At 42.0% G+C, this 16,075-nt stretch overlaps 1 protein-coding gene across 1 annotated transcript in view; it reads right to left on the reverse strand.

Annotated features, from left to right (window-relative positions):
* Positions 1-15,054, reverse strand: part of LOC310638384 (TLC domain-containing protein 4-B-like) — a 39,693-nt gene extending 24,639 nt beyond the window's left edge. The window contains exons 1-2 of the mRNA XM_083359430.1: positions 14,007-15,054; positions 1,223-1,388 (exon numbers count right to left, since the gene is read on the reverse strand). Of these exons, the coding sequence (XP_083215556.1) occupies positions 1,223-1,377 (155 nt within the window). The 5' untranslated portion in view covers positions 1,378-1,388; positions 14,007-15,054. The remainder of the gene's footprint in view (positions 1-1,222; positions 1,389-14,006) is intronic.
* Between the last annotated feature and the right edge of the window lie 1,021 nt (positions 15,055-16,075).

A 16,075-nucleotide genomic window follows, 5' to 3' on the forward strand; every position in this document is an offset into this window, starting at 1 on the left:
ATTGAGGTCAGGCTGATAGGTCTGTAATTTCCTGGATCTATTTTTTCCTTTTTTGAATATGGGAACTACATTAGCTCTCTTCTAGTCCTCTGGTATTTCCCCAGTGCTCCAGGATCTTTGAAAAATATAGTTCAGTGGTTCTGAGATCACATCTGGCAGTACCTTGAGAACTTTGGGGTGTAATCTATCTGGTCCTGGTGATTTGAACTTGTCTAGGCTGGACAGGTGCTCACTTACCATTTTCATGCCTATCTTAACTTGTGTTTCTATTCTGTTTTTTACGGCACTGTTTTTGATAGGTTGGACTGTTTTTTTCCCTTTGTGTAAAGACAGATGCAAAAAATGAGTTAAATAGTTCTGCTTTATCCCTGTTGCTTGTCACCTTCTTGCCACTTTCCCCCACCAATGGATCAATCATTTCCTTAACTTTTTTCTTGTTTTTAACATGTTGAAAGAAGCCTTTTTTGTTATTTTTGACTTTGGTTGCAAGCCTTAGTTCAGCCTTTGTTAGTTGCGAAGTCGTGTCCGACCCATCGCGACCCTATGGACAAGGTTCCTCCAGGCCTTCCTGTCCTCTACCATCTTCTGGAGTCCATTTAAGCTCACGCCTACTGCTTCAGTGACTCCATCCAGCCACCTCATTCTCTGTCGTCCCCTTCTTCTATTGCCCTCAATCTTTCCCAGCATTAGGCTCTTCTCCAGTGAGTCCTTCCTTCTCATTAGGTGGCCAAAGTATTTGAGTTTTAGCTTCAGGATCTGGCCTTCTAAAGAGCAGTCAGGGTTGATCTCCTCTAGGACTGACCGGTTTGGTCGCCTTGCAGTCCAAGGGACTCGCAGGAGTCTTCTGTAAATATCCTAGATAGAATGTACTTTGAACTTAGATTAAGGCATAATTTATATTGATTGAATTTTTTGACAATAAAATGTACTCTGAATATTATACATTACTATTAACTAATTTTTTTAAAGTCAGTAAAAATAACCAAGGATTAAAAGTTATTTATTCAATTTAATTTTGATAAAGTGATAACTTATAAATAAATTACTCAAGGCCAATTTTGTATTAAACATTATTTTTAACATAAATCCTCACTACATTTTTCTAAAGGAAGTCCCCTAAACAATCCCGATATTGTTTGAACAAGTACTCTAAAGCTAACAGCCTAAACATTTCAAACTTTAAAAATATATATAATCGTGTAATATTATTTTAGAACTGTACCTTGTATTCCATTCAATTTTCTTCTTTTGGTCAAGATTATTAAAACCAGATGTTAGACGTGAAGATAGCCAAGAACTTAGCACATGAAAGCTAAGTTGAAATATAGCAAAACTGCTGACAGCTATGCCCACATTGAGTTTATTAAAGATAGTCATCTTTCTTCTGCCTGTTAAAAACACAATTTCAAACAGAATTCCTCAATTGAGGCATTTGTCAAATAATGCTATTACTGTAAAATCAACAATAATTTACATTAATACTGCAATTCTTGACAAAGGGCACAGAAGAAGTGTATTTGCTGCTGGCATAGTCCGCCTAGATGATAAATTATGGTAGGATTATCTCTGGCTACACTCATTGTTGCATGTATTCTGTAGATTGCAAAAGAAATACTTTACATATTCCAACCCCTTTATAAAAAAAATAGTCTAAATTTACAGTATCAGAAGAAAATTTATGAAATGTCCACTAAATCTAAGCCAGGACAGACATGATCCAATATGACAATGATTCTACCATACCTGCATACAAATTATAACTCTATATGAATCGATGGTGTACGAAAAGGAAATCAATCATTATAAATACATACCAGTTGCCAAACACCCAAATTTTAGACATGTGACCATGGGGATGCTATGACAGTCATAAGTGCAAGGACCAGTCAGTCATAAGTCACTTTTTTCAGTGCTACTGTTTGAGTGGTCACTAAACAAATGGTTATAAGTCAAGGACTACCTGTATACTCTTTGTAAGGACACTAGACCCTCACTTATCATTGCAAGATGTAATGCAAATAATTAATAAAAATGAGATGCTGCAATTTCCTGTTCTGGATGATGAGTTAATGTAACTGTCACAGAACTATGAAAAGTCATTAGGAAAGGTAAATGAATTGACAAAAAAAAGACTGAATGCTTGCTTTTAGATAAGTGCTATCTATCTCATTAATCCATAATAATTATCTAGTCCACCTAGTTGGTTATGCTTTAATCACTACCTGTATGTTTCCCACAGGCTAGAAAAGTGACTCGTATTAAATAAAACACTGATTCTTAAAATGGATGCAACTGAAATATTTAAAATTACTCCTTCTAAACTTTTTACTCAGTATCTTTATGCCAAGGCTTTATTGACCCATTAACCATGTAGTTTTGTTTGAAATATTAGCAAGATATAAGTAGATGAGAGAATATACTCTAACAGTTCATAATGCCCCCCCCCACCCAGATTTCACTGGTTCGTGAATTCAATGTCATATCATACAGTAAAAAGGAAAGAAAACAACAAGGTTTGTAGAACTTCTCTGGTAGCAAAATACTTGCAGACATATTAGAAGAAATACAAATTGAATTTTATAATAAGTATCACCCGCTTCATGATTAATATCGCATTGTAACACACATAAACTTCACACACAGAAAAGGAAATCAATATTGTGTAATCTCTAACACCCATGTGAATTAAGCTATTTTGTACATTCCAGTTCCCAGCTTCCAGGATTGAATGAAATAGTAAAAAAATAGTAAAAAAAATTAGATTCTCCCAACTGCATGAAGGTCTTTTTTTATAATATTTTATTAATTTTCCAATTTTATATTTAAATATTTAAAAAGCAACATGGTGGCTAGGTTAATCAGTAGTTTGATAACAAAATCTTTAGTACAAAACTCAAGTTACAACATCAAATATTTCCTCTCTTTTTCCCTTAACATTTACTGTCTCGTGTTTCAGCTAATACAGTTCTTATTATATTAACTCAATAAAAACATCATTATTACGTTTATCAATAAAGTTTTAGCTTACACGTATCTTTATTATTTTTTACATTCAATCTTCATAAACAAGCCATATCCTGTTATTAATTTTTTCTCAATATTTAGTTTCCCATCAATATTCCAATTTAACCTTTTGATATTTATAATTTTCAGGTTTTAGGTAACCAGGATTTCCCTTATCTCAATTCATAACAGAATCTAATATCCAAAATACACATTTTATCTATTTGAATATAATCTAGTTCTATTTCCTAAAAGTTATCTATTTCCCACCATATTAAATAATCTACTTAATAATACAATATCACCTTTAATAAATCAAAACCATTGTATATATTACTTGGGTCAATCAATACATCAAACATATTCATAATAATTAATTTTTTTCTTTTAGGGCTAATTTTTAAATATTAAACAGATAAAAACCTTATTTTCAACTAATTTCCAAATATTTTAAATCTAATGACCAAAATTTCCCTTATCTCAATTTCTCCTTTTAACCCTCTAATTAATAATATGAAATCCCCTCTTAATAAATCAAAACCCCAATTTTCTTCATCCTTATTCTGACTTTCTTCCTTTACCAGCTAGGCTTCCATATCAGTGCTTTTAGATCGTCAAATAGATCTCCCTATATTATATGTTATAAGAAATAAAGGAAACCATTTAATTGCCATTTTTTTGGAAGGACTAGCCCATTTGTATTCATAGTCTCCCTGTTATTCCAACTCCCCATGATTGCCCGGATATATTTGTCTTCCTTTCAATCTGTTCTTCTTCTCAAATTTCTTCTGATTTATATAGAAAGTCTTTTCCATTTTCAATGCTGTCACTCCCTTTTCCAGATTTTCCATTAACTGTATTTGCTGTTCAGTTGAGTCCTCTGGCTTAATATTTGATTGTACCACTTCTTCTGTTATCTTCTGCATTGTTAGTTCTTTGATTGTAGTCAAAGTTTGGGTTTGTGTATCTAAGCTGGTGTCTTGATCTTTTATGTTAGGTCTTATTTTATCACAAGCTGAAAGAATGGTTTCATGTATTGCTTTCAACATGGAATCTTTTCCTGGTCTTCATCCATCTCTTTCACATATTTATAAATAGTCTTTATAGTACAGACATGTCAAACACAAGGCGCGGGGGCCGAATCCGGCCCGCAAAGTGGTTTCATGCGGCCCCCGAAGCCATCCTGGAAACAGTGAGGGAACGGCCCCCACTGCCTTGGCCCTGGCCCAGAGACCCTCCTTCTGCTAGAGACCCTCAGATCTGTCCCACTCCTGCCCAGGCCCCCATAGGCACCCTTGATGCGAACGATGTAGAGCTGGCCACGCCCACCAAGTAGGCCGTACGCACTCTAGCCATACCCACCCAGTAGGCCACGCCCACCCTGGCCATACCCACCCGGCCCCCTGAAGGCAACCGCAAAGCTGATGCGGCCCTCAATGAAATTGAGTTTGACACCCTTGTTATAGTAGAATTCGTTTGTCAAGCAAGATTTTATAGTCCAAGGTATTTCATCATCTCATATAGTAACCAATATTCCTCAAATAAAGAGATAGGAAAGCAATTCCTCACATATAAATCTGAAAGTTAGTAAGGGTTTACATTCACAGTTCAAGGCCAGGCCAGTTATGCCACCCAGCTGTTCTCTTACAACTGAGTTTCTCACAGGTGATGCCAAGGTCAAAAGTGTCTTATCTAAGGTCTGTGCTTCCTCTGTTAGAAAATAACAAGTTGTAATACCAAACTTCGCCACAAGATGTCACCGATGCTGTTTAAGGTTTTTTAAGTCCAAAATTTTTATAATCCTTTTTCCAATTTTATTTCTTTTTTGTAGAAAAAAGCAAAAATCTACAATAAAAATAGGGAAATTTTTGGTCCCCAAGTTTCAGGAACATATAAATCCAATTAAAGTTGTTCTTTTAATGCTTTAATTCCCCTGGGTAGTCAATCGCTGCTATTCTTAGAGTGGGGGATAGAAATTCCATTCCCTCTCTCTTCACAGGGGGAAAGATATTTCAGGCAGCTTTTACAGGAAAAGAAAGTACTTAGGGTAAAGAAAAGATTGGATCTCACCCAGTTTCATCCTCGTTGCTTTCAAAGTACTTGGTGATAAGTTTGACTTCGGCTGTCTGTAGCCTAGTGACGGGCCATATTACTATGGCCAGACTTTCCTCCACCAGTTTGGAGGGCTGCCCTGGATCGAGCGGAAGGGCTGCTGCCCTCCCACAATCAAGCAGGGTCCCCTCTTTGCTCATTGCCCCTACAGGGCGACTTTTGACCCTTTCCAGGGTCCCCCAGCAGAGCAAAACTGAACACGGAAGCCGGAGCTCGCCTCCCAGTGGTTGTGGTGGCTGCGGCAGCCGCAATGGCAAACCGGAGGACTGCATGAAGGTCTTTCTGATAGTACTATCAACATATGAATGTTGCAACCAGACATAAAAGATATACAATCCTGAGAAATTTAATTCTCTTGCATCCTTAACATATGAATATATATTAATATATCTTTAATATATTATAGTATATATTCTTAATATATATATCCTTAACATACTTTCTCATCCCAATGGGATTAACCCACCCCACTTGTGCCAGCACACCAGGCCTGATGTGTACTCCGTCAGGAATTCCAGCTAGCCAAGTGCAGGAGAAAAGCCTTTTCTGCTGCAGCTCCCATCCTCTGGACCATTATACCAACCCTTTTGGCCTTCCATAAGAGCCCCAAGACTTAGCTCCAGTTGGCCTGGAGGCCAGATGGCATTGTATCCTGGAGGCGGTTATTGGTTTAAATATCCATTGTATGCCCTCGCCATCTTAGCTACTCTTTGTTAATTTTAATGTTATATTTATTGTTCTACTATTTTTAATTTTTTATAATATTTTTATCAGCTTGTAAGCCACCCAAAGTTGCGTGACTGCATATACATGCAATAAATAAATATTTATGAACAATCCAATCATGAGTAAAGATACCATGACTAAAGATGGTATGGGAAAGAAAGACTGTTATTGCTGCATTTTTCCTATAAGAAGTCATCAGAAAAGTAATTAGAATGTCTGGTGCCTACATCACATTTGTTCAGATTTAAAATTTATTATTTAATTATGTCTATTGGATATTTATGACTGTATTAGGAAGAAATTAGTGGGCTCAATAATGTTAGAAATTTGTCTTTAAAACACAATATTGGTTTTCTGTTGATCCTATTGAGGCATGACTAAATTTATTTATCATTTTGAAAAGTTCATTATTTTAAATACTTATCAATACACTCTTTTTATTGTTACTATATATACACACCATTGTCTGTCAATTATAAAATCTTCTGAAGAAGTATTTTTTTTCTCTGAATAAGTTTTTTATTTAAAAATATTTAAAAGGGAATATCTAGAGAAGACACGTGAAATGACAACATCTCCAAAGGAATAAAATTCCTTTGTCAATAAAATTCATGAGTAAAGAAGAAAATAACACAATACCCTTTCCGGATATCCTCATCAGCAGAGGAAATGGTGGCAAATTAGAAACACAAGTCTATCAAAAAAATCACTCACCTTAACCAAGTTATTATTACTGGGATATAGATCAAAATCTCTCAGTAAATATAGAATTCTTCACCTGCTATCTAATGCTTAGTCACCTTGCTCCTTCCTTCTTTCTATAGTGCTTACATCTTTAGTTAGGATAAATTATATAAAAGAACTTTCTTAGGTGACTTTATGTCTCAATTCTGGCACAATTGTAAAAAGTAATCTAGAAACAGTCCTCCAATAATAAATTGCTCCAATGAAATGAATAAAAGTACCAACATTAGCCTCATTTCCAGATGAGCAAGGTCTGAATGAAATGCTCCTAAATAAAAGGGGTTCTAAATTCATCTTGATGAAGCTGTATAAGTATTTTCTTGTTCTCTTATGGAAATGCTAAAATAATATTTTATAGGAAACATATTTAACAGATTCAAAAGTTTAATCAGACTCATCACACTTCCAAGTCAACCTCCCCTTGTGGAAACAAAAGCTGAATCTGATTACCTGTATTAATTAGCTAAATGTAGTAACAAACTTGTCAAAATTGCAGTATATGCTAACTCTGCATGAGCATTTAATCTCATATGGCTTGTATCAGCAGGATCTGTAAGCCCGGAAGACTGTGTTCAAAGTTGTATTGATTTGAGCAAAGTGCTGCTGGTAAGATTCCTTAGGCCTATTTTCCTCCAAGAACAAAAAGTGCATTCTAGGATACCATGTAGAGCATTATAGGTCATCACCAGCCTCTTAAATCAAAACCTGTTAGCCAAAGCAGCTCACAGAACAAAGGTGTAAGGTGCACTGGTCTAGGTATACACATAACTGCCTGCGCTGCAACATTCTGCACCAGCTAGCCCCATATGGAGCACATTATAGTAATCCATACACAAGTGACTGAGTGTGAGCCTACTGATCCAGGAATGGGAGTAACCTTTTAATCACAACATCCATCCATCCATCCATTCTTTCATTCATTCATTCATCAGGGGTGTCAAACTCAATTCATTGAGCTCAATGCTGCTCACTCAGCGCAGCTTACTCGAAATGTCTGGGTCAGGAGAGAACAAGTTGCACCACCTAATTTGATGTGGGGACATCTCATTGCCCCACAAGCTCTTCACCTCCCCAAACATCTGCAGCCAAGCATGTGCAGAGGATGGAAAGGGCCTTCTTCCCAAGCCCAGGCATGATTGGTAGTTTGTTAGGTCAGATGTAGCCTCCTAGTCTCAGAGAGAGAGAGAGAGAGAGAGAGAGAGAGAGAGAGAGAGAGAGAGAGAGAGAGAGAGAGAGAGAGAGAGAGGGAGAGAGAGAGAGAGAGGGAGAGAGAGAGAGAGAGAGAGAGAGGGAGGGAGGGAAGGAGGGAGAGAGAGAGAGAGAGAGAGAGAGCGCCTTCTTCTGCCTTGACAGATCTCTGGAGAGCAAGAGGAGGCAGGGAGCAGCACTTCCAAGTCCAGCATGAGGGAGGCTGGCCCTTCTTGAAAGAGAATCCCCATTTCTAATTATGCATGGTAAGGATGCTGGCTTGTTGGAGCAGCCTTCCCTCATGCAGCTTCCCTGCCACCTTCTGCTCCTCTCCAGAGATCTTTCAAGGCAGAAGAAGTTGGAGGAAACTGCTTCCTGGAAATTTTCACCACATCAGCATCATGGTTGCCTTCAAAGGGCCAGTTGCACATAGGACTATTGTATCATATTAGTTCAGAAGTGTATTATGTCTAAGAGTGGGGCAAAAAGGAGTAAAACCACTTGCTCCATTTTTTGCCAACAACTCTCCTGTGTCCATGAAGCCCAGAAATAGAGTTCAAAATCCCTGAAATATCCATCCAAAATTTAGCTTTTGCAAGCAATGCTGGTTAGTTCTCTCAAGGTCTGTCAGTCTGTCCTTTGGGGGAGACCCAAAGCATCCCTCCATTGATTTCAACATATTTTCCACCAAGAATCAGACTGAGCATAATGTGGTTTGGGGACCCAGGGGGCATGGGGATGGGGCTCATGGGGGCATTGGCAAGGATGGCCCCTGGAAAAGGAGGCCAGCGGCATGTGATCCAGGCTGGGAACATGCGGGGGGGGGGGAGCAACTCCAGGACAGAGGGATGGAGCCAGCCTGGGTACTGTCCAAAATTGCAGGAGGGTGGATGCTGCCTCACTCTTGTGGCCCCAAAAGGCTGCCCAGCATTCTGCCTCACCCCCTCCCAACTCTCCGCAGCCCCAGGCCCGCTTGCACTGAAGGGCACAAGACTTTGAAATTGACAGCACGTTTTCTCCTCCACACAAATCTGGAGACATTCCCAGGCCACCAAGGCCCAGGGCTGTGGTGTTCACAGAGCCAAGGGTGGCACCTACTCTGGAACAGTTAGGGCACAAAGGAGCATCTGGGGATGCCCCAGTATGACTCCTGCTGAAAGAAAGTTGGCAACAGTGTCCCTGAGGGGCAGGCAGGGTGGCAAAAACAGTTTTTAGCACTCAGCTCTACTATACCACCCAGACCCCAGCCTGTAAAAAATCACAGACTCTGCCTCCGGCTGCAGCTTCTCCTCCAATTGGTCCCGCTTTCCCTGCACAGACCAAATGGGAGATCTGCTCCAGGTTTTCCAGCCAGCCCGCCCAGTTCCTGAGTCCAAGGCTTCCTTAGAGCTAAGCAGCTGCTCTCCACCTGCCTTTCAAGTTGGTATAGACTGCAGCTGCTCTTCAACTTTAGAAGGAAAAACATCCAGACCCCAGCCTGTAAAAAATCACAGACTTTGCCTCCGGCTGCAGCTTCTCCTCCAATTGGTCCCGCTTTCCCTGCGCAGACCAAATGGGAGATCTGCTCCAGCTTTTCCAGCCAGCCCGGCAGAGGAGCCATCTGCAGCTCTTTTTCTGGCCACCTCAAGTCTGCCTTCCTGCCTGGGCACCTCTCCCCCCCACCGGCGTCCTACCTCACTCCCTCCTACCTACCTCTTCTGTCTGTTTGGCAGGAGACTAATGAGCTGCAAATAGTGCTGGGCTCCACCAGCCCACGTGCACTTGCCTCCTACTGAGCAAGTGCTCAGCCGGGCCGGCGCCAAGGTGGTGAGGGCCGGACCTTTGTAATTTCTGGGAGAGTTGTGAGGGAACAGATTCAATCATGTGGCGGGCCGTTTGTGGCCCGCGGGCCTTGTGTTTGACATGTCTGCCCTATCCATTCAGCCTCACCAGGATTCAGCTGAAGCCTGTTATTCCCTATCCAGACTCCCACAGACTCCAAACACCCATTCGCAGCATTGTTTAATTCGCCAGCGATAGAGATATATAATTGAACACCAGCATATTGATTATTCCTCACTCTATGGTAATGAATGAGCTCACCCAATGGCCTCATGTAGCTGTCAAAGAGGAGTGGAAGCACTATGGCACCCCACACAGGAGGGGCTGTAGGTAGGACCTCTCTTCTCCAATCATCACCAGCCTGGAATCAACCCTGAAGGAAGGAGACAAGCCAGCAGAACATGTGCCACCCTCCCCTATTCCTTTGAGCTGACCCAGAAGGATACCGTGGTGGATGGTATTGAAAGCTGCCAAGAGTTCAAGTAGGGCCCAGATAGAGGCAGTATCTCCATTCCACTCCCGCCAGAGATTATCTTGGCTAATAGATAAAAATTGTCCAGCACAGATCGGTTTAGCGATGGCTTCTTGAGGAAGGAGCTAACAAAAATCTCTTTAAGGGTGGAGGAACCACTATCACTCCCTCAAAGAATTTACCACATCCAAACCACAACTGTATGTTGCTTCCAGGAAGTCTTCACCAATAAGCAGATGGCTGAACTTACAGCCATGATAATCCTATCCACTTCCTCAGGTCCAAAGGTTCAAGTTCATCTCAGATACAATAGGTAGACTACATCCCAGGCACCTTCACAGGACCTATGCCAATACCAATGTCTAACTGAGAAAGAATCTGATGCTCTGCAAAATCTTCTGTGAGACCCTCTGCCCAAAAGGACTCTGGTCACCTTAAACCAGGTAGTCCTTGACTTACAACAGTTTACTTAGTGATTGTTTGAAGTTACACTGGCACTGAAAAAAGTGTCCCCCAACCATAGCCAAGCAAGACACCTGCCTGCTGCCCAGTGGCGCTCTTCCTTCTGTCCAAGGTTTCCATTGTTGTAAGCATTTCTGTTGAGGATTGGCAGTGGGGGGAGGGCTGTTTGGTTTTTATTCCCCCCTCCCCCCCTCTGCTGGGTGGTTGCAGCAGGTTTTGGTCACTTCACATGACCCTGGGACACTGTGATTATCATAAATATGAATCAGTTGCCAAGGATCTGAATGTAAATCACAAGACCCTGGAGATGCTGCAACATTCCAGCTGATCGCGCTTCTTCTGGGCTCAAAATGCCAGGATCAGTGCCGAGCTCCAGCTGGAGCCTGGTGCTGATCCTGGCGCTTCCGGTGAGCCCTGACAGCCCTGCAGCTCCAGCCATCTCTTGCTCAGGCTTGTGCAGTGCTGCCACCGGTTCAGCTCATGCCCCTCCCCCGCTACCACTTTTCTAGGATGGCCGCATACCATCTGCCAGGTGTCAATGTACCACAGGTGGTACCCGTACCACTGGTTGAAAAGCAATGCCTTAAACAAGACTGCTGGACAGCTATTCACGAACGCAATAAGAGCACAGAAATACTGATGCTTCACTGTCCTTATTATCACAAGGTAGGCCTTAATAGCAGCTCTAACTATGTTTCATTGAGTTCATTCGTCACTGACCTCCAGCATTGCTCCAGGCGACTCTTAACCCAGTTCATCTCCCTCAATTTTTCTATAAACAATGGAAATTAACATGATCTGCAAGAAAAGACAGCTGCATGGGTGCAATCTTATCCAAGGTCTCTACCACCCTCTTATTCGGGGGATGACCAAGGCTTTGGTCAGACTTTGCAGCAAGCCAACAGGAACAACCTCCAGTTTTCTTTGAAACCTATCCAGCTCCATACCAACAAGATCAAATAGGCCCTGCCTTCCTATAGGGGGAGTAGTGCTAAAAAAATCCGCTATTTTCAGGCATGATCTGACCATACAGGGGGACCATAGGAAGCTCCTCCAATTCCAGATTGCATTGCTTCTATTCCAAGAAAACCAGATCAGATGTGTAATCACTGTACTAGATGACCTGAGATAAACCCATGGCTGTCATGGGAGCCATGAACTCCTGAGCAGTCTCAGACCCTACTCTGAGAAGACTCCTGAAGTCTCCCAGGACCATAAGACTAGAACATTCCACTGCCATTCCAGAAATGGTGTCAAGGAGCTCAAGCAGCAATCTAACTATGCAGGGGGGATGTCAGTATAGTAGCAACAACCTCAACTGACCTCTAGAATGCAACTTTATGAAAAAGGTCTCACATACGGCAAACTGTGGAACAGCAAGACCCGAAGCTCTTAGGGACTCCTAAATGACAGTCACCATTCCCCCACCCCTGTCCAAGGTTCTCAACTGATGCCATGCCTGAAACCTGGCAAGGTACATTTCTAAAAGGGGCAACCACCTCTCTTTATGGAGCCAGTCAAGTCTTGCCAACAATACATGTCAGGTCAGCCCTTTTATCTGTGGTCAAGTCGCAGATGAGGATCGTGTTATCGCAGACTGATCTGGTATTAAGCACCAGCAGTTGAAAGCCTGGGCTTCTGAAGGTCTTAGGACTGGGGCATGAGAGAGAGAGAGCCCAGTGGCCTGGAACGTGGCATCAAATTAAGCACATTGCCTTTTCCTTGGTTTGTATAGATACCAACTGAATCATTAACTTGAATCAACTTAATAGTAGAGATAAGATAGCATCTCCCACTGAACTGGAGACAACATTTAGTTAATAGGCCTCAGGGGAAAGGCCATGTGACAATCACAACTCTGCCACTCGGTAAAAGAAAGCTTACGTGCTGGTGTGGTTGCTTCCTTTCTCACTTGCATTACTTCACTCTGCCAATACTGGCTCTAACTTTGCTGACTTTGATTGAATACAATTACCTCAGGTCCCTAATGATATCCCATAAAGAGTAAGCTGTTGTTAAAGAAAATGTGTTCATAATTTCTCAGTGATTTCACACTTATTTTATATTCTTTAAAACACAAAATACATAGGTTCCAATCTTATGCAGGCTCAACCTCAGCAGAGGCCCCTTTGCACTTTGCAAGGCTTAATCCAGAGTAAACACCAATGGGATTGCACCAACAAAGATACAAATTGCTTCTACTGCTGCTCTCTCTGGTCTGTGATATGTTGTAATAAAGTCTCAGAGAAAAACCTCTTGACTCAAACAAAATGTAAACCTGGGGAAACGTAGCTTCAAAGACACATATCAAAACGGAATGCAAACCAACCATAAAGGCTCAGTTACAATAAAATAATCAAGTATTTCCCAACTCTGAACTTGAAAATAACCCAACCCCATCACATAATTAGATTATGAACAAAAGTAAAGCCATGGTATGTTAATTAGGAATTAGTCCATTGATTGTTCTTGAGTAACATTCTAGAAAACATTTTCCATACTGTAAACAACTACATTGGCAATTATATCTTTTACGCCTTCCTAGCTATCAATACATGAACTATCAATATGTGAATTATAAAATATTCAGATCAAGTATGAAATGAATGCAGAACTTTACTGACATGATAGGAACTGCAGCAAAGCAGGAATACTATTCAAAGTAGCTCATCCAGATGTAATGTTAACATTCTCCTTCAATTGAGACCCTGTCTTGCCCATTTTTTTTTAAAAAAAATTAAACTCAGCTGTATTCCTATTTCTTCTGTTCATTCATTCATCAGCCCTTTGGAAGAGGCAGCATTTCACAGCCCCAGCCACCGGCCAATAAGTACCTCCCCTCCCCATTTTCAGTGACTAAGACAAGGCACGCCATTCCTGATAGGAGAAATCTGGGGAATGAAAAGCACAAACCCTCTGGCATTGAAGTAGGTGGGAAAAGATAAAAAGGCCAAGAACTGGCGCGCAATGCCTACCACTGGAACCCAAGCCCCATTCAGAAGCCTAACTCCTATTTCCACTTGCACGCCTTTGTCCTTTTGTCCAAGTTAACCATTAAGCCATCAATAAGGAAACGTTCTTCCTTTTGCTTCCCCCCCCCCCCACAACGCGTGGCTTCGAGGGGTCGTGGGGGTTTTGTCTTTTCATTTTTCATTTTTGTCTTTTCATTCCTTCCTTCCACCCATTCCCGGATTGAAAATCGAGGCGCCTTCCTTCCCTCCCGATCTTCACCTCCACGGAAACTCCGTCCAGCTCCTGACCCTATTTCACCCGCTTCCCCGCCTTGGGTCTGCCCGGTGTCCTCTGGGCCAACCTGGCTGAGCTCAGCCGAGCCCCCCTGAAGGGAGCGGGGGCATCCCCTGAGCCGCCGCCAGCGGGGCCTACGAGTCCTCCTTCTCCGCTTACAGCTCTACCCCGACCCGGTTCCTCTCCCCACCCCCTTCGTTTGAAGGGTTGGCCGCTAACCTTCTCGGCTCACCTGCGGGCTCAGCGCGATCGGCCGGCTTCCCCGCCCATCCTTGCCGGCGAGCTCCCGCAGCCGGGAGAATCCCGACGCCAGCCCGGCCGCCCACGCGTGGGCTTCGCTTCTATGGCAAGGCGGCTGTTAACGGCGGCTCCTGCAGCGGCAGCCAGCCGAAGCCCGCGCTCGCTGCGGGATCGCGTTTCGCCTGCCCAGCCTTAAAGGAGCCGAGGCGCTGATGGCCGCCGCTTGGCTTCCCGGAGGCGGCGGGCAGGCCGATCACTGCGGTGACCCCCTCCAGCTGCCGGGCCATATCTTCGCCCCCAAAGGCCAAGCCCCGCCGCCTGGTCGGCCCCCTGAACCGGGGAGTGGCACCGCGGAGTCGCGGCGGAAGAAGTAGGCGGCAGCCGCTCTCCTTGCAAAGGCGCGAAAGGGTGCCTTCGTGGACACCTGCCAGAAGCGAGGGGATGCCTTTCCTTCGGCAGGTCCCTCGTGGGAAGAGGAGGCTGGAGTTTTTACACAGGCCTTACAAATGCTTGTTGTTTTGTTTTGGTTGGTTTTTTCTTCTCTTGTCTCTTTCCTATCTCTAGGTTGGATTCAGGCGGATTGTGTGCAAAGTTAGGCGAAGCTCGTATTTCTTTTTCTTTTTATTTAACCTTCCTTTTTTATTTAGCCCTATTTACATGGCTGCCCCTCTTACTAAAGCGCTCTGGGCAGCAGAGCGGGCATCCCTTCATTCACTCTTGTAGGGCTTTTTAAAGATATTTTTAATTTTTTCACGATTTGGGGTTATTATTTTTTTTGGTTATTTTGTTGTATGCATTTTATGTTCTTTTAACTTTGTACAGTCTGTAGGATGGGCAGCTGTATAAATGTGCCAAATAAATTAATCACAATCTGTATCATTACAAAATGGCACAAAAAAGAAACGGCAATAACCAGCAATAATGTCAGGACTGGAAAACAAATCGAGCCGCCACTTTTATCTAAGCACTCTGGTCTCAGTGCTTGTGGGAGTAGGTCCTATTGTAATTATATTTCCCTCCCATCTTCCCTCCAAGAAGCTCAAGACACATATAATTATTCCCCAATGTCAGTTTATTTTCACTGTCTGGGACAGGATAGAATGAGAGTGTGACTTGTTTTCTTCATGTTAAGCCATGAACTGGTTTACAAGCCACAGTAGTTAAGCCCAAATCAAGCAGAGCACAATAGGCCTGAGCAGTTGGTGGATTTATAGATTGCAGTAGCAGTATTATTATCTATAAGAAATGAAGAACTAAGCCTCCAAATGTTTGTTTGCACTAATAGTAGATCCAAAACCTGAAAAGTTTCAACATCCCAGCTCAAAAGAGGATTTGTAGAACATACTGTTTGGAGCACCTTTCATTTTACCCATGATTTATTGAATAAGCCTTAATAGCCGAGCTCACGTAATACCCTAAGACCTGTATTGATACTTGACTTTGGATAGATAATAAAAATATACACTTGCTGCCATATTTGCCTCCTGCACTTCAAATCTCAATCATAGAGAGGTTTTTCTAAGGCTTAGTTTGTTGTCCAGCAGTCATTCTAGCAAATAATCTGCTTTATCTTCAAAAAGCCAGATCATGTTTAGAAAATTATATCAGTTGATTGGTTTAGGATCTTGTACAAACTTGCTGTGTACCAAAACAAACTTACCAATTTTATAACTTATCATATATATGTACAGCTGAAGGACAGGTCCACATGTGGTTTGCAAGCCTTTCAGTGAAAAAGTTGTCACCAAATTATAATGTTAAAGTAGCAACTGATAGAAATTATTAAATGATTGACTTGAGAATAATCACATCAACTGTATTTAATGAATTACTAAATTTAAATGAAATGATTGTTTTCCTTCCTGTATCACATACCTATAACTTCCAGGATATCCTTAAAATATGAGATGGTTCCATCTGGAAAAATTATAAATTGCTGACTCAGGTCGATATAATGATTGGGGTCAATGACTGTTAACCTAGTGTCTTAATTTCTGGGTTTAAAACAGTAGAAAAAGTTGTTTGTCAAACTTCATGGAAAATTAATGGATTATGGATCTT

The sequence above is a fragment of the Vipera ursinii genome (assembly GCF_947247035.1).
Source record: "Vipera ursinii genome assembly, chromosome: 3".
Classification (NCBI taxonomy): domain Eukaryota; kingdom Metazoa; phylum Chordata; class Lepidosauria; order Squamata; family Viperidae; genus Vipera; species Vipera ursinii.